Below are 25,425 nucleotides of genomic sequence, written 5' to 3' on the forward strand. Positions count from 1 at the left end.
TACTCTGTTACCCCCAAATGCTTTGGTTTCCTTGTCTAGAGAGCCAACTGATGCTTCCAGAATAGCTTGCAGTCTACCCCTATTAGAGGGAAGGGAGCTGGATGTGGTTGAAGTTACGCTGACTTTCCCTCCTTTCCACCTAAGTTGATGCCTAGGTGAGCTTGGGAGCAGTGAACCATCCGAGAGAGAGGGATAGGTCTTAAGTGAGAATAGCTGAGACAAGCTTCATGTCTTTTCSACTTCATTGCCGTTTCCAGCATACAGAGACTCTCTAGCTGAAGCTTTTGTCAAAAGAGATGGATACAGTTTGCCTGATCTGAAAGTGTTTCTTGAAATATTTGCTTTCACTTGAACTATCTGAAGTCTGGTCTGTGGTCTGTTCTTATTTAAAAATCATCTATTTTTCAAGTCTTTCATTGTGTAAGTTTAATGTAAACTTTATATATAAAAGGGACTAGTACTGTTCTCTATAGATAAATAAGCTTAAAGTATAAAATTATCCTTCAAAAAACTTTTTTTGATTACCAAGAATAACACAATAAAAGGGTAATAATCTGGAGTTTTGGAATGAGCAGGTGTAACTATTCATAAGTAATTCTTACAGCCTTTAATATATGATTTGAATTTAACAGCAGGTCAGATTAAGTAACAATCTTTTTCCTGATTATTTGTTTTGAGGATTATTGTCTTGCACAAGAAAATGCGATGGGAAGTCTAAATCAATAGTTTAAAAAGCATTTTTAGTCATTTAACATTATTAAATGATCAAAAAGTTGAGATTTAAATTCATTTTAATTAAAAAAATAAAATACTTGAGCAATTTACTGAGTTTAATATGATTTAGAGTGCTTCTTTTAAAGTTTTCTTTAAAATATGATAGACYTCATGTAATGACTGTGAATGAACTTTATTATGCTGTTTTTAATAAAATGTTTTTTCTTTTGCTCTCATACTGCACGGCAGATGATACTGTGCATTAAACAAGAAATGCATAGTCATATGTCTATCATCCTCCTTGCACTCTGAGGTTTGGTTATACCCCTTTATTATGTTGTACAAATTTGGGTACCTTAGCATTTCTTGCCTAATAAGTAAGAACGTAATGATTTTTTACCACAGTCAGAACTTTTCTTTTTGTTATAACAGAAGTGCAGAATTTGCTTCATTCCTCAGCTCATGGTAGGAATACCAGATTATCAAATACTGTCTGTATTTTTTTAATGAAAATAGTAAGGTGCAATAGTAAACGTGCATTATATCTTTATTTACATTGGATTTTATAATTGGAAGTCARAGATTCTAAACTTGTGCTTGATACCATGTACAAATGTAGGAGGCCCATCCCAAGGTAGATATGACTTCAATTGTATGATTATTTCTTCAATGTAGCTGTTGTACTACATCACATCTGAATCATCTCTGAGTGACAATTATATGCCACGTGTGCTCCCTTGTCAGTGCATCCTGAGGCGCTATCTTTGTTTTTTTTAAAGGTTGAGATAAAAGCATCAAAAAGATAAAAATCACTGTACAGATCTTCAGAATATAGTTAACAACTAGCTATCCTAAATGTCCTCAGCTCCTTCAGACACGAGAACCTCCATAGTATCATGGCATATGTCACAGAATGTAGTCAAGCTCTTACTGCATCCAGAGCAGCCCAGTGACTTCTCTAGGTGACTGACTCTCAGCCACCAAAGGCACTAAATGCTCCTTGGAATCTGTGTTTTTAATATGAAGGCTGCATTTCTCATCTGCATAGAAATTTTTTGTGGAGTCATAGGTGCTTAGTAATTTGTTAGTCTGAGGAAACACTGAGACGTCCAAGGAGCGTAGGATTTTTTTCCTGAATAAATGGAGCTTCCTAAAATTCTTGTCCTTTCTTTTAGATCTTACTCTTGTTTACTGCGGTCATAACTGAGAAGGAGAAAATTGGGTGAATATTAAAAACAAAAATCACATTTCTCCATATTTCTGTCTCATATGATCAGAGAAACCCTTAAAATGTTTAAATTCTAAACTGCTTACTAAGGATTTCATCCAAAATAAGTGTGTAAAAATTAAGGTAAAATCTGAAGGTCTAAAGTGAATACTACTTGTGTGGTAGTGGTGGGGTTTTTTGCTTGTTTGTTTTTTGTTTTGTTTTTTTGTTTTGTTAGTGGCACCTTCTTCAGCTTCTGGATGCTACAGGGTCCTAATCAAGGATTGCTTCCTTTCCAGCCATAACACAGTACTTTACCCTTGACACTGATGAAAAAATCTCTGCTTCCCAAATAAACAAAAAAAAGGCCCAACAAAAAACCCTGTGGTGCCAAATACATTTTATTAGAATAGGTTCTCAAAGGGTCTGTCCCAGGCCCTATCTCATTTTCAACCTGTGCTGAACTTGCATTCAGTACAATTCTGGATGCAGTAGAATATGCATACAAACAGCTGTACAAAGGAAATAATCCAGTTGTGCCTTACATTAATGATAGTTTTTTGTGATATATTGTCTGCATGCATATTTAATGCCCCTAGAACTGAGATTCTGTAGCTGAAAGGAAAATGAGGAGTGGGAGGCTAATCCACAGTAGAACGCAAGTATAAACATTGAAGGTGAAATATTTTGCTATTGTAAAATAAAATATGATTTTCATGTTTGAATGTCGTGCTGAACACTAGCCACATGCTGTTTGTTTTATAAAATTTTAAATGTGAAATTTAATGGTTTTTGAAAATACATTGAAATTGAAAAGTGTAATAGTATAATAGCCAGCTTAATTATCAACTACTTTTAGTTGTAGAGATAGCTTCTCATTTCCTTCTTTTTTTAAAATAATGGTTAAGGTCATCCTTGCAAAACAAAATTCTACGGTCCTACTTTCACAGTCCAGCRCTGCAAAGTAAAATGTTCTTCCAGTGATATCTTTTACATAGTTACTATTTACTATCAAAACAATCTTAATTCTCATAAAATTAGAAACAGGCATTAAAACTTATATAGTAATTTAAGTTAATGAATAGAGTTTGTGTTTTGCATTAGCTGTATACAATCTGCTGATACTGCCTTCTACAAAAAGTAATTTAAATGCAGTATGTGAACAATAAACGTGGACAGTACATCATACCTTGCGAAATATGATACCCCTTTCAGACAACCATTGCTGAATGATTAGTTATTTTACATGATAGTTCCAATCATTTAATCAAAACTATGACCTTTACGATTGTTTTAATAATATGAATATGAAAATAATGATATAGTCTTTTTTTTTTTTTTGTACTAAACTGTCAAAGTTTCTTCAAAGCCTGTGGATATGCTTTTGATTTGTCAATTCCTCTGTCTTTTTGTGAATGTGGAATATTTGCTATTTATTTTGGAAATCTAACATTATACTTTTCAACCTTAACTTGGAACTTTAAATCATTTTAATTTTTGAATTAAGCATACCTTTTAATAAATAATGTTATTTAATTACTTTTATGTGTTTTATGTTTGTATTGAGGATACAAAAAAGATAATGTATCATGCCTAGGGAAAGCATAAGACACATTACTAGAAAACTGTTTACTTAGGTAACTCATTTGTAGGACAACTCTGGCATTAAAATTTGCCTGCAGCACAAAACTCTTGACTATGTTGCATCTTCCTCATGAAAATAAACCAGTGAGAAAAATATGTCAAAGTATACATACGTGAATACGAGAATCAAAGGAAACTTGTCAGTAATCCCTAAATGCACATCTAAAAATTATCCATCTATATCACTTAAGGACAAAAGTATCTATATGATATTTCAAGGTGTCCTCTGTCTCATCTCTTGACTAAACAATATTCTCTTTCCAAAATACTATTTGATATTAGTAATAAGCAACCATATAAATCTAATAAAATCAACTTTTTAGAGGGAAAGGACTTACTCAGTTTCAGAAACTGTAAAATGCTATGAAGTGTTCCAAAGTCATATAAAGATGTATGGGAATTTACATCCCACTCATGACTGAGATTATCAGAAACGAACTAGTCAAAGTAGGGGATTTCTTCTCCAAAAGTTACCTTATTTTACAGGATGACTGTAGTCACTTTGATTTGCTATATACCCACCCTCATTTCTGAGGTGCAGATCTGAAATAACAATGGAGAGCTACATCAAGGTGGAACAGTATAATGTGGGCAGCAGTTGAAAACGACACACACACACACACACACACACACACACACACACACACACACACACAAAAGAAACTCATGAGAATTGACAGTGTATTAGTTATCAAGTGATTTGCCAGCTCTGAGAAATCATCCCAAATTCCAGTGCAGGTGAAACCACTACAGAGGAACCACCACAAATTTTGTGTCAGTTAATGCTTATAAGGTACTTATGTTAATGTTTACATTTTAATACCTCTGTAGGACTTACCCCTGCCTATTCCTTAATGTGTTTACCTATTGCTTTTTTTAATGTATTCCAGTTGTGTCTAAAATAGGAATATTCATCCTACAGTTGAGAAACTGCCTGCCCAGTGGATAATCCTACTCCTGTTTTGCTCTCTGCAGGCCTCCTTCTGTAAATACATCTTGGGTACGAGTAAAATGCTAGACTGATTGTTTTTTGCCTGTGGCAGCTGTCCATTCCAGCTGGCTATGTGCTCTGGCAGTTCCACAGACTGTCACGTGCCAGGGTGCACATGCAGTCTTGCTGCTAGGACAGCAAATGCTATCCTGAAAAGACTGGGACAGTTTAGGGCCTCCTTGGAAGTAATGACTTGGTTGGAAAAAAAACTGTGGCAGGGCATTTATCTAACCAGTCATTCTACACATTATATCTGAAAAGTCAATTACTCTTACGTAGGCAAAGTACTCTTCCTTTGTGTATTGTGAACTACCTCCTGTTTATTTCAGGCTGTATCTCCAATTTGTTTCAGTCCTTCTGAAAACTGGCCTCTTCTCTGAAGTATTTCTATTCCTTTAAGCTTGATAGTATCTGTGACTGACTACAGAAAAGGCACCGTAAATCCTTCTAATTCATTAATGAAAATATTAAATGGTATGAAATCAGTGTGAAGGGGCCTGAAATACAGAGTACTAATAAAAAAAATTCTACTTGACCAGCTTAATAAACTTCAGTTGTGATAGCGAAGCTTCAGTAACTGGTTTCTGAGTATACTTTTGCAGATGGTTCATGGAGAATATGGCTTCCTATCCTCAGAGGGCTGTCCTCAGAAATAAAGCCAAATTCAAGATATGTAGCTTTTATTATTTTCAAAATACTTCATTCTCTGAGTGAAATATGTTAGAAAATATAAAAAGCAGTATTGAGAGACCTCTGCATACGTTTGTGATGCTGTAGGCTCTAACGTGCTTGCTACATTTCAAACGGGTACCTTGCAGTTTTGTTCTAGAAACATCCACCGAGCCACTGTAATCTCTTGGTATACTTCAGAGCTTCCATAATATCCATACTATACCATACTCATACCATAATAATAGAAACATTCATCGTGATGCTTCCATAAAACTTCATAACTAGTTCATATACTGTAGATTTCTGTTATGCTGACTGCAATTCTTTCCTTGCTTTTTTTTTCTTTCTTCCTATCTGTTTATATTTGTCTCTGTACGTTTTGCTTTAACTCCTTTCAGTAGTGCCATGCAACAGGACAAGAGGCAACAGGCACAAACTGAAACACAGGAAGTTCTGCCTGAGTATGAGGAAGAACTGGTTGTCTATGAGACTGACAGAGAACTGGAACAGGTTGCCCAGAAAGGTTGTTGGAGTCTCCTTTTCTGGAGATATTCAAAACCCTCCTGGATGTGATCCTGTCTAACATGCTCTAGGCAACCCTGCTTGAGCAGGGAGGTTGGACAAGATGATCTCCAGAGCTGCCTTCCACTGCCATTATGTGATTCTGCTTTATTCTGTAATTGCACATAACATAGTAGGATATTGGTCAGTGATTCCTTCTTGCACTTATAATATAAACAACCAGAAGAGGAACAAATAGTGAAATATAATATGAGATACATTAGCCTTGTATTTTATATTGTGTCTTAATGCTATATTATACTATAACATGTAAAGTTGTGATGGTGGGTTTTTTTTTTTTGTTTTTCTTTTTAAACCACTGCACGTAGGGAGATTCCGTGGGCTAAAAGGTTTTCACTGGTAGTCAAAGTGATCTTTTATGCTATTCATATTTTAGATAGGAATGTGAGTTAAGTATCACTGTATGTTGTTAGGCAAGGCTTCATAGTGTGTATATTTAGGGTTTGAATTTTCATAATTTACTATGATGATTTCAGGTGTTAACATCTGACCTGGAAAACAGGGAAAAGCAGCAGCAAAAAATGCTGGACCAGCTGAAGGAAATACAGAGTTCCTACAAGGCTTGTGAGAGTGGACGTAGGCAAACTGAACTCCAGGCTGCTGAGCTAGCTCAGCAAGTTGAAGAGAGTGCCAAGGAAGCAGAACGATACCTCACCGAATTCAAGCATTCAGAGGCACTCAGGCTAGAGACAGAGAAAAAAAAAGATGATTTGAAGGTGAGAGCACAGGAAACCATCAAACAGTGGAAGCTGAAATGTAAGAAACTGGATCGTGAGATGGAAAAACAAAATGAAACTATCAATGATCTAATGAACAAGAACAGTCAGGTGAGAGCAATATGTGTGGTTGTGTGATTTTGTTGTTGCTTTTTCTGGTTTTGTACCCTTTCCATTTAGTTTAGAAGTGAAGATAAGGAGTTTATGTAAACTGCAATTTATAATCCACCTTAAGTTCTGGACTGAAGTTTCTAGGGAGAATTCAAACCAGCAATAGATGGCAATATTTTTCAGTTGTTACTGATCTGAGATGAACATGTATCAGAAGCTATCAAGTATAAAGTTCCAAATTCTCTTCTATCTGCTATTTATTCCAGTCTCTTCACTTAACCAAAGCTTTTTTTTTGTGAAAAGGTAAGGAAAGTTTCTCCATTATTGTTGATTTTATGTTAAATGTTAACTGAATAAGTAAATTTAGCTCATTTTTAGTTAACTTTTATGAGGAAATTGTGCCACATTATTTTTCATAAACTTGTAATCACATTAAGTTATAACCCATGTTCAAGTTATTCATTATATCATGTGTTAGGCAGTGGTCATGTCTTAGATGTCATGTAGGTATTTATTTTCACCATGTATTTCAGATTGCTAAGAAACAGGCCATAGTGATATATAGACTTCGGTCCCACTAGCATGTTTTTCATTTCATTCTGTATTTAAGTTTTGCTTAGATTCTAAAAGTATAATGATACCTTTTATTGACAGTAAAGACCACAGATTCTGAGATTTCAGAAGGTTGACAACTTAGTTTGGATTTGTTGTTCGGTGACAATAGAAGGATCTTAATTTTTTGTTTGTTTGAGGGTGTGCACATATGAACGCTCAAGCTTTGGAACATACAGGCATCCTGTATTCAATCTGGAGATTTCAGCAAAAAGGGAATCCTTACTTTTGTTTATGCTGAACATGCAGTTTCTACTTATTCATCTGGGTAGAGATGCTCTTGTGTTTTTTATGAATTTTCTTGTTTGTAACTTAACTCTTTTAAAAAAAAATGCTTTTCATGCATGTTTAGCCTCTTCCTTATGTTTTTCAGAACTTTTCTTCGAAAGAATCCTTTCAGAATTTGATCATGTGATATTTCTGGTCTTTTCATTTGTCTTTTTCTTCAGTATGCCGTATCTTGTATTCCTCTGTTCTTTTTCCCATGAAGTTCATCAGGAAAAAATCTATTTCTTTAATATGCAGAATTCCTTGACTTTTTCTAGTCCTGACATGCTGCTCTAAAGGCAAACCCTCACATCAGTGTCAATGCCATCATTCCATCTGTTGTTGGAAAAGTAGTGCAAACCATTGTTCTTGTACTGAGGCCGTGGTTCTTTGTATTTTCTAGTGATTGTGTCAAAAGATGTCTGTGCTATCATGTCCAGGATAGCACTAAGCTTCACGTCATGAGCATTTCTCTTAATCCACATGGCCTGCTGGTACTGTGTATGATATTGTATGGCCTAAGTTTGTTTTTATAGAGTGCCTCTCACCTCTTTTTACATATTTTCTGGTGGCACGTATACTATATAGAGGTTACTAAATCCTAGTAACCTAGGATTGCTAGATTTGACCTAGACCTAGACCTAGACCTGGATCTCTTCATACCATCCTCTACTTTGTCCTACTTAAAGATTGTAATTTTCAGGGAATTTGTATTGTGAAATGCTGTCAGTTTGTATTCTTCCTGTGTTGTGCCTGATTTAATAATGTTTTCTGAGCTTGGTACATGTCCAGTGTATATAAGTACAGTCAAAAGTACAGGAGAAGCCTCGATGGGGCTAATCCGTAACGGAAGTTAATAAACTCTAGCAGATCTAAGGTGTCATTTCTTCTGGAGTTGCTATTTCTCTCCTGAAATCTCTAGCTTATTCCATGCTCTCTAGCTATTTTTCATTATCTGGTGTGTCCATGCTCACTGTTATACCTATCAACAATTCATTGTTTTGTCATCTTGTCGTATTAGTGTAGCCCTAGCCCACTTGTTTTGGGAAATAAGATTCCTAAACATTGAGAAGTTGGTCATCCATCTAGGTAAAGGAAAGTGTTTAGAGAAAAGAAGAAAACTTGAATCATTCAGAAATCATGTATATCTCTTATAACAGACAAATGAGAAAGACAGTAGAGGAGAGCAATTTGCGGAAAAACAAGCAGTGTGCGCCAAATGCTCTGAAACCAATGTTATTCTAAAGGCATAGACTAACACAGTCTTTGTAATGTCAATTCATACTGCTATCCAAGACTGAAATTTCATTTAGATATTATGTAGGATTCTTTGACATAGATTTTTTTCTCTGTTCTTAACATTTTCTACAACAAATGCATAAAAATGCTAATGCAGTTGCTTTGATTTTACCTCTATTTATAAAACGGTTTCAATCTGTTTCTTACTCTAAAAAATCATCAGCATGTTGCCAACAAGTGAGATAAGTTCTTCACATTAGAAGATCAACTCTTTATTGGAGGAATATCATATAAACTGCAAGTCATTAAAAAAAAAGCACAAACATTTCACGTCCTCAGTGCAATACCATAGAGAATTTCCAAATGAGGTGTAAGCCATCTAGATGCAACATTTTGTGATAAGCTTCAGTCAACTAGATAAACGTAATTTAACCAGCTTTGAAATAAGGGAGAGAGAGAGAGAGAAATGCTAGTCTGATGTCTTTGATTCTGATAAAGGTCTTCAAAGAGATGATAGCAGATTTTGAAAACTGGATTACAAGTGTAGTTTGCATTTATATGAGATGTTCCAAATATTTGCAGACTAATTATAGAAAGGTTGAAACACTGATATTTTCTTGGGGTGAGGAAAGGAAGCCCAAAACATGACATTTGCTACTCCATATCCTTACTTTCTTATCCTCATATTTGTCCTGCATTGATTATTCTTGGGGTAGTTATGAATTCTTTTATTATTTTTAAATTACAATCGGTTAATTGCCTTTTCTACTAGATTATTTAAAGTAAGTTTGTTATCTTTTAGGGATAAATGTGTGCTGTTTGTAGAAGTAGCCTTGCTGGAAATAGTAAAATTCAGTGTAAAATTTCTTTAAGCCAATTAAAAAAAAACACAGTAGTTTGTATGATGCATCAGGAAAATCTCTTCTTGTCCCTTTATCACATTCTATTATAGTAGGAATGAGATGTGATTTGTGATAGAGGTACTGTGAATTCCTGTTTGTTTCAAGCAGAAGGTTAAAAAAAATAGATTATACATCCAGATAAGTAAGAATTGAGAATCATTAACATCAGGAACCATAAACATTGGTTTAATGAGATGTGATGTTTAGTAATAAACATTCACTTGCAGTGCAAAATCATTCCTTCTTTTATAGCAATTTCTAGAAGTTTTTTAACTTCAGATGTCAATACTGAAAAAAGGACCATTAAATTATCTAGGAAACAGCAGAGTTATTTATTAAACATGGCTGATTTTCCTTTTGAAGGTGATTCTTCTTTTCTTAGCTTTGATGCATTAGTTGAACCAGGCATTCGGTTATTATTGATGCTTCAGTGTGTAGTTTTAGAAATATATTAAAGGTAATATTCTGCTTACATAATGTTTTAGAAAAGAATCAAAATAAATAAGCTTACAAGATGAGCCTGTAGGTAAGATATGTGTGACTAGTACTCCTCTTTGTGTTCTCCTTCATTACTATATTGCCTCTTTTCTCCCATACTGCTATTTGAAAGAACCTGCAAAGATAACCGTTCCGGTCTGCAAAGAAGGTGAGAGAAACAAGGGGTTAAGCAAAATTGTCCCAGCTCAGGAAACTAAATCAGTTAAGCACAGGTCTAATTTCAAGATCACCAATGTTCTGTGCCTAAATTTTAAGGAATGTTGCATACATGTGAACTGAGCTCATAGCAAACAAATGTTTTGTATTTTGACAGAGCATTTGACAGTGTGTTACTTTCTTAGATACTGTCTTCCAACAATTTTCCTTAATTACTATATATGGTACTGGATTTCTTTTTCTTCTTTTCTAGGCTGTGAAAGAAAAAGATGATCTCAAAAGTCAGCTTCTCTCTGCTATACACCAAATAGAAAACCTTCAGAAGGAACTGAATGATGTGCTTACAAAGAGGGCCCGGCAGGAAGAGGAACTCCATTGCAAAGAGGTAAAGCTGAATGAGATGAAGTCTCATCAGATATCTCTGGAGGAAGAGATCAAAGAAGCCCAAGGTACTGTAAATAAATTGGAGAATGAGTTGAAAAAGCAGGTCTTTATACAAAATCAGATGCAAGTTGAAAAGGAACACTTGGAAGGAGAACTTGCAACTACTAATTTGATCCATGAAAAAGATCAGGAAAGACTCTTAGAAATGCAAGCAGATGTAAAAAACTTAAGCGCTATACGTGCGGAACTAACAAACAGAATAGCAGAAGAAGAGAAAGCCAGAAAGGAGTTACATAAGAACCTCTCAGATCTCCAGAAACAGCAGGAATCTAAGCGTCATGAGATGACTTCAGCTAACAGGCAATTGAAGATGGAAAGAGAAGTTCACCAGCAGGAGCTGGCAGATCTTAGGTCAGAGTTACAGAATGTTAAAATCAAACATGAACAAAATATTCAAGAGTTAACGAAGCTCCTTAAGCAAGAAAAGAATGATGCAGAGGCTCAGATTAGGATGCTAAAGGTATTCCGAATAATTGCACTGTCAAACTTTCTTTTTTCCTTTATTGACATTAATGAAGCATGGTCTTTAAAATATTTTAATGTATGTATTTTATTGCAGGTCATCCTATAAGTTCAGGATAAAAGTGTATTTTTACTAACTGTTAATAGGTCTAAGTCAAAAGCTTTTTTTAGTTCAAAAGTAACCAAAGTGTGTATGCGTCTGATCCATGATTGTAATGATGGTCTGAATATTGATACTAATAGTTGTACCAAAATGGAATTTAAGAAAATATACTTCAGTGTTTCATTTACTTTCCAAGAACCCTTAGTTTACATGCATTTTTTTTTTTTTTTTACAGTTTTATGTCCACAAAACAGAGAAGAGTAGAAAACTTGAAGTAGGATTTTGGATGTTGTAGGTTAGTAGGGTAAGCTGGGTAGGGTCTCACAGTCCCTGTAGTTACAGGGACTGTAAGTACAGTAAAAGAGATAATCACCTCAGTCTGAAGGGTGTCTGATGAGGTCAAGTCATCACACTGATGATTTGGTTTCTTTCTGCCTGAACTCTTCATTGTATTGCAATTGAGTTTTACTTTTACGGACGGACTTTTCTTCCAAGTTAAGGTAAACTTATCATGCTTTTTATCAAACTATTTTTATATATCATGATTTTGAAGACTGAGTTTAGGGAAATCTAGCAGAAACTTGGTTTTCTGTTATCTTTTCCTATCAGGCTGATGTTTGGTTTTTTTAGCCCAGAAAACAATTGTCCTTTGCAATGGCAATCTTGACCTTCTTTATACCTCAGCCTTTTCCCAACAGCACCTACAAAAGTTGGACAAAATATACGTTACATTGTACAAAAGTTGTTAATGATGAAGACTTAAATATAAAGGTCAGTTAGGAGGGACTTAGGAAGTAAAGTGAAAATATAACAAAGTTCTAGGACCCAAAGCTTAATCTTAGCTTGAATAGGAATTTTGGTGAGTGAGTAGCAGAGTATCAGGGGTGCAGAGCCCTGAGTTTACAGGACCAACTACTGCACAGCTTGTAAAAAGAAGTAGTATTTGATCCACTACAATTTTTTCTTTCTTGCATTTTGTACCTGACACTTTCTGCTTCACTTTCCTCTAATCTTCTGTAATGCTGCACTGGATTCTAAAGCTGTGGAGTACTTGAGGATTTTTTGGGTAGTGGTGAGGTAACATACGAATATTGTATGTTGCAGAAGAACCAGAACTGGAAAAAAAACAGTATTTTGTGTGAGGTGTTTGTGTTGAGAAGGAGCTTGCTGTGTTAGTACTGAGATTCTGGTGCTTAAATGGACTCCTGGAACTAAGATGTAAGCTTTTAACTCTGTTTCTATAGAATCTATAATGCTCAGTTCTAAAGAAGTCTCTACGAATGACCAAAAATGTCTTTATTGTTATTATTTTAAATGGATAATCTAGACACAGGAAATTAAGTTGTTTGCTTAGTGGTCCCTAATCAGATATATGTTCAGGAGACCAGAATCTATCCTCTAATTTTACTATTTGCTCTCCTTTGCTTTGAAGCAGCTTTGTACTTTTACTATTATAATCCACAATATATCCTCATGTCTGCCAGCAATTTCAAGACTTCGTCTTTTATGTAAGATTATCTAGAGATACGTATTTATACGTATAAAATTTTATATGCGTATAAATGCCCACAGTATGGATTCCACAATTCACTAATATGAAACTGTTTTTAAGTAATGATATATGCATAATTTTCTTCTTAGCTTTTCTGGTGAATTTCTTATATTTGCCAGTTTCAGTCAGTTTTCAGTGATTATCATTACCTGATATTCATTATATGAATAGTCTAAAACCAACAGAATTGTAGAAATTAAAAATGCAACTCCTCAAAGCTTTTTCCCTGCAAATGTAGGTTTAATATTGAGTTCTGAAATGAAATGACAMAGTTCTAGACTTTCTGATTCCAAATGAATTTGGTAGTGGAAAAGTTGTGTAAGCACTAAGCTTCTTAAGGTGATGTCAGTTGATGAGTGTAGCAGAGTTGAATGGCAGAATCTGAGACTTCTATTTACTGCTTTTTAAACCTTATGTGGTGCTACAAGGTCTTAGAGAATTTTGCAACGTACCTGGCAGGCATCAGTATTCTTTTAAGCTGATCAATCTTGTTTTGCACTTAATTTTGCATTATGGATGATGTACATGACAGCTCTAAATTCCAAAGGAAAAATCCGTATCATTTAACTTTTGTGTCAACGTTAATAAGTCATAATAATAGCTAATCACAAATAAGTCATATTAAGTCATAGCACATAATAATTTTATTTTTACTATATGAGTTGCTTAACTGATTGTCTTCAGAATCTGTGATATGTTTTACATGTTCATACAAATGATTGCACTTACTGTAACTTAAATGTAAAAGAAATGGCATATAATCATTCATCGCTAATTGTGTCCCATGGCTTGATACCCTGGGAGTGTTATAAAATAACCTGCATTCTGACTTTGTCTTCTGTTCTCTTATTATCATCAGATGGAACTTGTGGAAGAGAAGAACGTAGTCAAGACTCAGTGTCGGCAACTGGAGAAGATAAAAATTGAGTGTGATAAGTTGGCAGAAGAATTAACCCAGAATGAAGAGGAAAATATAAAACTTAGGCAAAAATATGAGTTTGTAAAACAAGAATTGGAGAAAAAGGTAAGTGTACCTGCTTTTTGACTATAATTCATCAATCTCATAGCTCTATCTAAACTTCAGRTAAATATCTAAAATGGTGAATTTACTTAAAAATGCAAAAAAATACATGCACACATTAAGGAATGTGTGTAAATGTAACAAGACAAAAGAGCTGTAGCTGGGTCATGGATTATATCCCTCTAAAGATTGCAGATCTTAGAAGGAGGAATATTGGTCCTGTTGCATTCCTTAAATCTAATGTGGGTAACTAACAAATATCTAACCAAACTCTTCCATTTTTTTTTCACATTCTCTTAAAGTTATAGTGTAATTATATAATTTAATTATATAATTAATTTAAATTATATAATTTAATTATAAATTAACTATAATTATATAATTTAATATATAAATTAAAGTTATAGGATAATTCTAAATTTTATAATTAAATTTTATWTAGAAAATTTGAAGTGGATAAGTAAGTAATAACAGTAAAGGTAATTATTTATAACTTAATGAAAATTGTTTCCTGTTTAAATTTTTGAAATGTGGCAAACAGAATTTTGTCAAACTTTTCCAAGACATTTTCATCCTGGTACTTTCTCATTCCGTCTTTGTTTTTCTAGAGATAAATGCCCATCTAGTTGCTTAATATTCAGCTTATTCACGCGTGCTGTCAAATATTTGCATTCTCACTACCTTTAATATTTTAATACGTTTAATTATCAACATTGCTTTTCAAAAACCTACTGATGAATACAGAGTTTCTGAAGTCATTTTATTTTGTAATGCCTTTTTCTGATTTCTTGAGTTTTATTTTTGGTATACATGATTTGATCCCACAACAGTGCTTTTTAATGTGTTTTTCTTAATGTCAATATATTTTATGTAGTGCTGATTATATCTTAAATTTCTTCTGCAACATTGTGATTTTGGCTGAGTATTTCTGTACGTGAATTGAGATTTATTGACAACATTGAAAATGAAAGATTGTTTCTCATCTTTGACAAATTTAATTTGATTTATATATTAAAATTCAAAAAAAGGAAAAAATGTGCATCCTACAGAAAATTGCTTATAAATTTTCCATGGTATCCTCAATTAAAAAAAATGGATATCTGAACCTTTGGCTTTAAAGTTCTTACAGTTGTATGTCAATTTAGTGATTTCTCATCCCTTTAAAATTAAATTTTGTGATATAATCATTTATCTTGGTCTAGTACATGAGATTTGTTCATTCATTTCTCATGGACCACTGAACAGTCATCAGATTTTTTGATTAGCTCAAGAAAGTTTCAAACTATTCAAATCAAGTAACAGATGCGCATGGGCATTGTAGATTCTTTGTGGCTTTTCAAGTTTTTCAGTTTAATTTTAAACTCATACTTTGTTATGATAAATATACGCAATATCAGTAGGTGTTGAGTTTAAAATTAATAGGATTCAGTTTGAATATAGATGAGGTAAAGAGACCTCGTAAACATAAAGAAAGTGAATCTGAATTTTAAAAAGGTATACATCGTGTTTAATTATCTTTATGGCATTGGATCTTAATACTAAAATGCTTTACTTTCCTCTCTCTGGTCACTGTCCCATGAGTTATTCTCTGAACACTTTTTCTTGGAGAATGCATAGAATGCAAATACAGGTTTGCTTCATGGGGCTGTGTTTGTGGTGCTGGAAATTGACTGCCTCTAACAAGTTTAGAGTGAAAGATAAGAAGTGTTGACTGTGAGCTCTTTATCTACTAATGAAAGAGTTTTATGACAGAATGTAGAGTTTTGACTCTGAAATTGGGCTTTATGATTGATGGGTTTRGATTTGGTAGCAGTTCCTTCATAACTGATTTACAAGGGAATAAGGATAGTCAAGAGAGGAACAAGTGAGTAGTACAAGAAGGTATTATGGTACATGGAAAAGATCTCAACTCAGTTCTCAAGTGAGTTCAATGTGAGTTTAAGACAAGAAGAGGTATTGATATGTTATTAATGTAATAATTTCTCTTTGTTTTGCTTTTCTTTTTTTGCTCCAGGACAAACAGATCAGCAATGAAGAAGAACATTTGAGAAGGATGAATGAAGCCAGACTGCAGTTCAAGGACCATCTGCATCATTTAGAAATGGAACAGGAATCCATTCTCACTATGATAGGAAGTGAAATTGATGCTGCTTGTGAAATTCTTTCTCGGGACTCTGCAGAGAAATTCAAAGTAATTTTAAGTCTGCTGCAGATTTTTAGTTACCTCCTTAATGGATGATTGTAGCAGAATTTGTATGCATTGTTATCTGAGAAGCACATATTTGGCATAGCTAATTCATGGAGAGTAAGATTATTGATGTTTAGCTAATATAGCTGCACATTGCCGTGTATTAGAGTGAGATACTATGAGGATCTGCCTAAACACTAATGGTTACCATTTTATTTCACCAGTGGTTTTTATAAGTGTGCTCTCTGTGTTGATGTGAAAGGATTTGATGTCAACCAGAGCTTCAAGGTAGATTTTCCCTGTACCCTCYTCTTATTAGGAAGCACTTACGGACCTGAAAGGTTTTTAAAGTTAAACTCCTCTGTCCTGTCCTCAGGTTTTATTACAATTTAATTTACCTATTTCATTTTTTTTGAAGTAGAGAAATAAATGCTAGAGATGAAAAGGCTTTCTAACCTACTCTCTGCTTGTGAATCAGGTCCTTGTTTCCAGAAACTGAAACTCTTGAGCTTCTTCAAGCGTGTAGTTTGCTGTGATTTCACCATTTCCCCCAGCTCTTCTTGTCCTGCCACCCTGCATCCCATCTGGAAGCTTTTTTTCACCTGAGCATTCTCATTTGCTCCCCAGAAACAGAACAGTCTCTCGCTCCAGGTGATTCTACCTAACTAGTCTTAAATCAGTGTGACACATAGGTAAGAATAAAGAAAACAGTCTGTGTCAGCTTTTACCTGTACTCATTTGCGTTGTGTGTACTTATATCACAAATACTTGAGCTAGAGCCATCTTAAGCTTAACCTTAAAAACCTTAAAGCACACTTAGACTACACCTTTCTTGTCTTTTCGTTTCAGAGCAGAGCATGCTTTCCTACTCTGCTTTTCATGATAACTTGGCTGCACTGGGCTGCCTTTGAAATATAAATATTTCAGCTGCAACACTGGAAAATTTGGTATCTCTTTTAACATTTTTTTTAATTTTATTTTCTATGTTCTCTTTCCCTCCTCACCTGTTTTGCTTAATTGTTTGGAGAGAAGATGCTTTGTTTCAGTCTTGTAACATGATTGTGTCTTTTTTTCTTCATATACATGTGCCCTTGACACAATGTCATAGCATACCAGGAGCAGCTTCTAAGAAAACATATTTGACTAACAAGCTTCCTCCTCTGTACCTTTGCAGATGAGTGGTTAATTACTAGGTTTTTATGATCTGACATAGTTGTGAGATTCTGGGATTGTCCATCTAAGGGTGACATCTTGAACTTGCGTCTGACATCCTACAGAGTTTTTGTCTTCTGGGTAAAGCTCTGCTGATCTCTGCTTTCACAAATCTCCTTGTTTATTTAGTTTAATTATTCTTTTGAACTGTTTACTGTCGGCAAACTGAAACAGGTTTGAATCTGAATTTTTGATTAGATAGTTAATGTAGCACAGTTTTATGTTGTCTGTTGTGGAAGTTCCCTTTTTTTTTTTTTTTTTTTTTTAAAAAAAAAAAGAAAGTAAGAAAATCCCTTTATTGTATTGTTCCTCTCCTCAGTACTTCAGGTATTGTCAAAGTATGAAAGGGTTTCAGCCAGGTTCTTCCTTTCAACAGTACCACTGCAACTGATGTGAGCGATGAGGAATTTAAAGAAGAAATATCGATATTCAGAGAAATTAAGCACCAACTTTAATCTTCCTAAAAGTAAAACATACTGAATTGTTTATAATCTCCAGCTATTGGTACTCTAAAAAAAGAATTGCAGATTTATTGTTGAGATTTATTTTTTTCAACCATTTCCAAACATTTTATTGTTATGTGAAATCTTACACTTTCAGTAACTACTCTGGTCATGTTTCAGCTCTAAACTGAACACTACCTTGTTTGAATATAGTTGTAAAGAATGAGTTTTGCTGACATGGAAGTCAGAACTTTTAGGTAAACATTGCTTTGTAAAGTCATTGTCATTAAGACTGAATCATTTCTTTTCAGCTATGTTCAAAAGTGGTAATCATTTTCATGTAAAACATCTATTTGTCCATAAGTAAGCACGTGGTACAGTTTAGGTTCCTTTGGTTTCAGTTTTTGATAGTAARGCCCACATAAATACATGTTAAAGAAATAGACTTGTTACCAAAGTTACGGGACATGGGCCAAAAAATACATAAAGACCTACTGAATTGCAAAATGAGATAAATTAAAAACAAAACCAAAAACTTTAAATTAGAGAAAGGCATGAGATAGTAGTCATGAGGTAGGTCCACATGAAACAAGGGATGAATCAGACATAAAGTTAATGGGAACTTCCTTTTAACTGGATTTCCATTAAGAGAGAGGTGTGCATGGACTGCTTTTTCCCCCTTGTCTACCAACTTGTGAAATGAAAAAAAAAATCCATTATCACAACTTTTTAAGTAAATAATAGAGGAAGTATATATGAAAGTATCTTTAAGTTTTAAATATACATAGTTCAGCTGGATTGCAGAAAAGAGATATATCACATTTTCTTGTTATATGAAGTATTAATGAAACATTCCAGCATAGGTTCATCTTCTCTTTTCATCTACTTCATGAAAAATAGTGACGATTAACATTCTTTCTTTTGCCTTTCGGGTATTCAGAATAAGTGATTTGTCTTTTATACAGAGACACTGTAAAGACTATCATGAAACATAAATGTTTAAAATTTTAGTGTTTTATCCTTTTTTGCTTCATGATGAAACAAGAAATAGGTATTTACTGCACACTGTACAATGTGCAATAACTGCACATTGCATTTCTGTAGATATACTGGTGAAAATTCAATGACTAACAAGAATAGATTGTGCTACTTCTACTTTGTGTGCAAAAACTATATTGTTCTACAGAATTGAGGAAAAAACAGTTGAATGACTGTAAAGCTTTTTTTGAAATGCATTTTACTATTTTTTTTATCTTGATGAAAAGATATGTGCTGAGCACGTTCCAAGCATGTTCTGAACATGCATCAATGTAGTGACTCTTAAAAGTACACAAATTCAGATTATAACAACTTACTTTTTACTTAAGTTGTACCTCTAAAAAAATTTACCTTTAAATGTGACTAATTCATAGTTAAAAGGTTGTTTCAAAACACTTACAGATATGATTTCTAAAGTGGACTTTAGCAAAGAATGTTTACTGAAAGATTTTTAGTAAGCAGAAGAGTCTTTCTTTTTGACGCCTAATTCCTTATTCTATGCCTATTCCTTTCTCCTCCAATTTTCCTTAGGCAATAGCACTTACACCTATGTTGCTGAATGATCCTCATCGCTGGTTAGCAGAAACAAAGGTAATAATGAATCCTCTTGAGATTATTACTGTCAAATCTGATACTGAATAAGCTAGTATCCAACATTTATAATTATTTAGCAAAAAGTGTTTGAAAAGGCAAAAGGGAAAAGGAAAAAGACAAAAGCATTCCTTTGGCAGCAGTCTTGGTACTCACTGACTATTATTTCAAGTGATAGCAAAATCTAGAAAATGATTCTATCAAAAGATACCTCTATAGCCAGATTAACAGCAATGYTGTTTTCACAATAAATAAATAAATAAATAAAGCATTGATAGTGTTTAGATCAGCACTTCCCACTCTGTCAGTTGTTTTGAGGTAAGAAAAACATGAGAATGTAACCAGCAGATTAAGTTATGGGGTTATAGAAAAGTTTTTGAAATAAGACTGTTCTTTATTAAATCTAAAGAGTATCTAAAGTATCTAAAGAGTATCTATATCTAAAGAGTGGATTCTTGGAAATGAACTGTTTTTCTTCCCACTTTGTTTGAAGCTTCTGAATCCTATATTGTGGGCACACACATGCTTGGAAAGTTACTTAAAGGGATGAATACTAACTTCTAACCCTTGCTTTTCATTTTGCAACTCTTCCATCTCCCCCTCCCCCTTGAAGACAAATTGAAAATGTTTGTTTGTAAGATAATTTAAGATTATTGATGTATATGCTCTATGTAGGACATGTAGACCAAGGGAGACTATTACTATAAATAGCAGAGATAAGATTTGCATCAAAAGAGAAATGTTATGTATGAAGTATTTTCAGTATTTAGGTAAGTTATACTGGCTGTATTGAAAAGACCTTTCAAAAAGCACCTAGCAATCATTTGCATATGTTTGCCAGATAAGTTTCTTTAGCTACTACAGGTGAGGCTAGAACGAATGAGAACTTAAAGTCCTTTACTTCATTTATTTATTTACTTTTGGTCTAATATGGAGTGAAAATATTCACAAAAGTGAAAAGGATAGGTATTTAAGAAATATAAATCTGGGAATATCTTGCCACTGCAGATAGCCATATTTCCACTTTTAGGTCATTGCAATGCAGAAAAATATTCAAAAACTGCAGTTGTCGTATTTCTCCTAAGTTTCTGAAATCCAAGGTGTTTACATCTAGCCCATGGGATGGGAAATTTATTTGTAATAGTAACTATGTTGGTGATGATCTTTTCCAAACATAATTAAATATTCTGTTCACATTGTCAACTGTTTTTGTGGGCAAATTAATTACAAACTGTCCCTTTTTCAGAACTGGTCTTGTTTACCTCATCTGGCTTTTGATTCTTCTATCTATTTCTAGAAGCTACAAATTTGCTTCATGTACAGATAATTTTTCAGAAGTGACTTCAGAACTTTAAATACACAGCTTGGTCGTAGTGTTTTTCATTACATTTCCTGTTTCCAGGTAATACACTGATTTCCAGACCATGCAGTTTAAAACWTATTAAGGACATTTGTTTTAATCTTTTTGTTTACATTTTTTAAAATTTTTCCATCTTATGTGCCTTGTACTTTGTTGCTGTATATTTCATGGGTCTCTATCCGTCTGCTTTTATTACATAAACTTTTAAGGGGAAGAATTGCTTTGCTATCCATCAAACTGTTGACTATCACACTTCTCAGGAGCATGTCATCAGTGGGCAGCAGAATTTGGCTGTAGTCTGAATCTTCCCTATTGCTTTGTGTTGTTCAGATCTGTTTTGTATACTGTAAGATAGCTTGGATTTAAAAATATTAGGGAGAAAAGATTTGCATCTTTGTACAAGAAAAAAGTAATGTAGGCATATAGTTAATAGGTGAAACATGCCTCAGTTTCTTTCTTTGAGTCCTTGATCACTGCAGTAAAAGATAGCTTTTTTGTGTTTCTGGGTCCAGAGTGCGTTATTACTTGAGTTTGGGGTTAGTGACAGCCAAGACTTTTTTTAGTTAAAGAATTGGGTCATTAGTATGTATTTGTGGTCTTCTCTTTTACTACTGCTAAATTTACTGTATTGACCATAAATTCTCATATTTATGAGTTCTCTTTTCCTTTTCCCTCTATATGAATATTAAATGTTTTCTATTGCTGACCCTGAAGGATTGCTGTGACTTAACTTTTAATGCAATTGAATGCTTTAAATTCCTTTAATGTAGGATGGAGAGAGAAAGGTTTTGTGAAAAGGGAGAATGTCTCCTGGTATCTACATATACCCTAATTCAATATGAATTTCCATATGTGTATCTGCAAATTTATGCTCCTGATGTAAATAATCTGTGTGTTGCTTCTCTATTTACAGGATATCAGCTAAAATATGTTTATGTGTGTTGAGGTTTTTTGAGGGTCAAGATGTGCCTTTTTAATATTTCTGAATATCCTCTTTTATTATTGTTACGCAATAGCTGTAATGCTAATAGATATATGTAATAGCCACAAATAAGTAGCTATTACTGCACAACGATTTATTATTTATATTACTGCATAATGATACTGCATACAATCCAAAGATAGTTTGCTTAGTTAACATTTATGTCCTGTTATTTTTATTAGAATTCTTTCCTTTTTATTGTCCCTATTTTTAATGTAGACTAAGCTTCAGTGGCTGTGTGAGGAGGTGAAGGAGAGAGAAAGTAAGGAAAAGGAGCTGCGATGCTACCTACGGCAGAGCCGAGAAGAGCTCAAGCACTTTGCGCAGATGAAGGAGTCTGAACATCAATCTCTCTTTAAACGAATAAAAAAGCAAGAACAACTTTTGGAAGAAGTTCACAGAGAAAAGAGAGGTAAGTTGCTGGTTCCATTTTTGTTATTAAAGAAAGAGATATTTAAAATACTCCTAATTGTGATTCCTGTGGTGCGTAAGATGTATTTTATTGACTAGTAATTACAAGTTCTAATTTGGTGACTGGCTAGTGATAACCAAGAAAACAGTTTTTTGTTTCCTTTTGGTTAAATACACCTTTTTGCCAACAACTACATTTCAGCCTAGTACAATGGTTGAATAACACATGAATTTGCAGCATGGGCAGTAGACGTACAAATTATTTTTCACTTGTACTATTTGAGGCGTTTCGCAACGTGAAGCAGAAATTATACAATATTCCAAGGCAGCATTGATTTATATTTATGCTACTTTTTAATCTGTCAAAAAAAAGAAAGAAAAAAGTCCAAAGCAATCCCAAGTTCTTTGCAGTCCCTTTTGCTTAAATTGGATGTACAAAGAACTTGGATAAATTTTCCTCTCATCCTTTCTTTTATATTGCAAAAGGGAGTAAAACAAGCTTTGTTGCTAATTAAAATGAATTACCCATGTTATGTACGGAATACCACATAAGACTAGTGTGCTTCCTCTGTACATGTATGTGTATGTCTTGCTCTGGAGTGTTGTGTACTAGCATCTACACCATCCGTACTTAGCACAAAAGGGAAATACTACTCAGGTTTTACTGAGGGTTGTAAAGTTTGGTGGGGCTGGCCTCAACATCCTCAAGGCAAGAGCCATTTCTGAATATTACTCCAAGTACTTGTAGTTTATTATTTTACAATTTTTTAGAGATGGACTTTGCTTTTAGGAGTAGAGAAACATGCTTTCGTCCTTTCTTTAGGAGCTCCTTTTCTTAGCATTTCAGGAAGACAGGAAGATCTCACTCTTCATCATTCTGCTTTTCATACATGTTCAAGATCACTTATACTGTGTCATTTGTAGTTTAATTAAGCACATTATTTCAATAAAGAATATTTTTATAGTAAAATAAAGCATTATAGTGAACAGAAAATAGACAATTTACAGTGTACCTTCATTTTCATCTTCAAAAAGCTTTGTTTTTCAGTGTTATAAATTATTACTGGTTATTATTAACCATGTAAGAATGGATTCTTGTTAAATCAAAAGTAAACTGAAGAGTAAAATTGGTCTTGATCAGGAAGAATTTGTCCATATAAAGTTGAGTCACTGGCTTTCTTGGTCCCATCATAATTTGTGAAACTTTATCTTCAAAGGCGAATATTTGCCCTCATTACTCCTTTTAAAAGGTTACTCCAGATACTTACTGCTCTGATGTTTAGAAGTTTCCTTTACTTTGAGGGGATTTTTATTAAGTGGTTGGAAAGTTAGTCAGATATTACATGCTGTGTACTGACCCACGCATGATTAAGCTGGATAAAACCAGAATTAACAGCTGTCAATACATAATTCTGTATTCGCATATTAATTGGAGATAATTTGTGTCCTGTATTATCACTGTGTAAAAACATAATGGTGGAATAAAAAGCATAATACAGCTGAAGATGTTAAGAGTAGTGAAAACTTATGTTTAGATTTTGAGATATGTTGAGTTCCTTTTTCATTTGTTAAATGGCAGCCCAGATCATCCAATTCCATAACAGATGGCTTGAGCAGAATTGGATAGCCCCATAAAATATTCAAATTCTGGACTGTTTCTCAGAGGTAATGTAAGTTAACAGTGTGTGTAGATTTCTCTTCTCATCATACTTGAAGATAAATCTTCAGTTTAAGGGATAACTTTAGGTTACCCTTTGATAAGAGTGTACACCTCCTGCTTTGTATACTGTGCAGTAGGTTAAAGGAAGATCAGGCCCTCTGCTGAAAAGACAAGAAAATTTCTCAAGTAGAAAACATAARTACGAGCTTGCTTGCTATTAAAAGGTACACATAACTTAAGCAGCTTAAACATTGCCAGTTATGGGTAAGTAACATATCTTACTTTCATTAATGATTTGAGACCTTTATCATATTCCCTTTTGTCATCTCTCTTTTCCAAGCTGAAAATCTCGTATCATTTTATTTCTCGTTATGGAAAATATTACATACCTCAGGTCATTCTGTTCACGCACCTCTGTGCTCCTTCTAGTAGATCATTTATGAGGCAGTCTGACTAAGTATTTGAAATGTGAATCACTGTAGACTTATACCTGCAACATTCTTCTAAGAAATTGAGTTCTGTTCAGTTTATCTCTCAATGTGTTGTGACATAAAAGAAGTAAATCCCTGAAGAAATGTAGTCTATATGAAACAAAAGTTCAAGTAGCCAATAATTTAACAACAGATGGTGAGGAAAATGCATTTAAAAAAGTATAAACAGTCTTTAAGGGAGAATTCTGAACATCATCCAGTAACCAAAGGAACTAGAGCCTGAAGTTTTCATATGAAAAGAAGGAAGGCAAGGAATTTCAGTAGAAGAATTTCATTCATGGTGTTAAGAATTAAAATTACCTCAAGACCCACACTGATGTTTTGAAAATATTTTCAAGTGTTCTCTTAGTGTTCTCAACTTCTCTAGTGCTCACCCGCTCACTCACTCTCTGTAAGATACTCTACCAGAAGAAGAGTAAGCTTCTGAAAGCATCAAAAATGTGTGAATGGCTAGGAATCTCACAAGCTGAATTAGGAGGAAAATAATCCAAGAAAAGAAAGAGACGGCTAGCATGGTGATTACTGGTTTCAGAAAGAGGAACAATGCAAACAAAGGGAAGACTGTGTGAAAATAGTCAGTGAGAAAATGGACTAACTGACACTGGGTCCGAGGATCAGAATTTCCTTATTTAAATAGATCCTCTAACAAAATTTTATCTGAAAGAGTCAGAAATGAAAAATCTACCCAAGTCTAAAAATATGCAAGACTGCATAATGAGAGGCTATATTTTTACATTTATAAAAGGTGGGCACTAACCTGGGCGATAAAGATTATGTACTTCTACTGAAAGTCTGGCTTGTAGGTAAACCTACAGAAGTATTGACATGCATTATGGGCTGATAYAGCTTATAAGTATGGACAATGTCATCTCTTTTGAATCTTTTTATGTAATATGTTTGCACTTCTCACTTTCATAGCAATATCTTTTAGTTGCCTCAGTTTCAGAAGAAATTGTTACCTATTGGATTTCTCTTCTTGTGCTTTCCCTACAAACTTTATTCCGTACAAACAGTTAAGGCTCAATACTGATAACAATAGGGCACTCCTTTTATCAATCAGAATAATTACTGTTTTTTAAGCATTAGTCATTTTGTATTTAGATTGAGGAAGACTCCGATCAGACTAAACTTTGAAATAGATTTAGTTTCTAGTGGC

General features: G+C 33.9%; 1 protein-coding gene across 5 annotated transcripts in view; it reads left to right on the forward strand.

Annotated features, from left to right (window-relative positions):
- CEP128 (centrosomal protein 128) overlaps positions 1-25,425 on the forward strand; it is a 120,777-nt gene that overhangs the window by 42,290 nt on the left and 53,062 nt on the right. For all 5 annotated transcript variants that reach the window (XM_085317596.1, XM_085317591.1, XM_085317595.1 and 2 more), the window contains 6 exons: positions 6,287-6,637; positions 10,565-11,215; positions 13,732-13,896; positions 15,908-16,084; positions 19,306-19,365; positions 21,927-22,119. In XM_085317596.1, coding sequence (XP_085173722.1) covers positions 6,287-6,637; positions 10,565-11,215; positions 13,732-13,896; positions 15,908-16,084; positions 19,306-19,365; positions 21,927-22,119 — 1,597 coding nt within the window. The remainder of the gene's footprint in view (positions 1-6,286; positions 6,638-10,564; positions 11,216-13,731; positions 13,897-15,907; positions 16,085-19,305; positions 19,366-21,926; positions 22,120-25,425) is intronic.

Source organism: Rhea americana, unplaced genomic scaffold (assembly GCF_003343005.1).
Source record: "Rhea americana isolate MKP2758 unplaced genomic scaffold, rheAme1 scaffold_5, whole genome shotgun sequence".
In the NCBI taxonomy this organism is placed as follows: Eukaryota; Metazoa; Chordata; class Aves; order Rheiformes; family Rheidae; genus Rhea; species Rhea americana.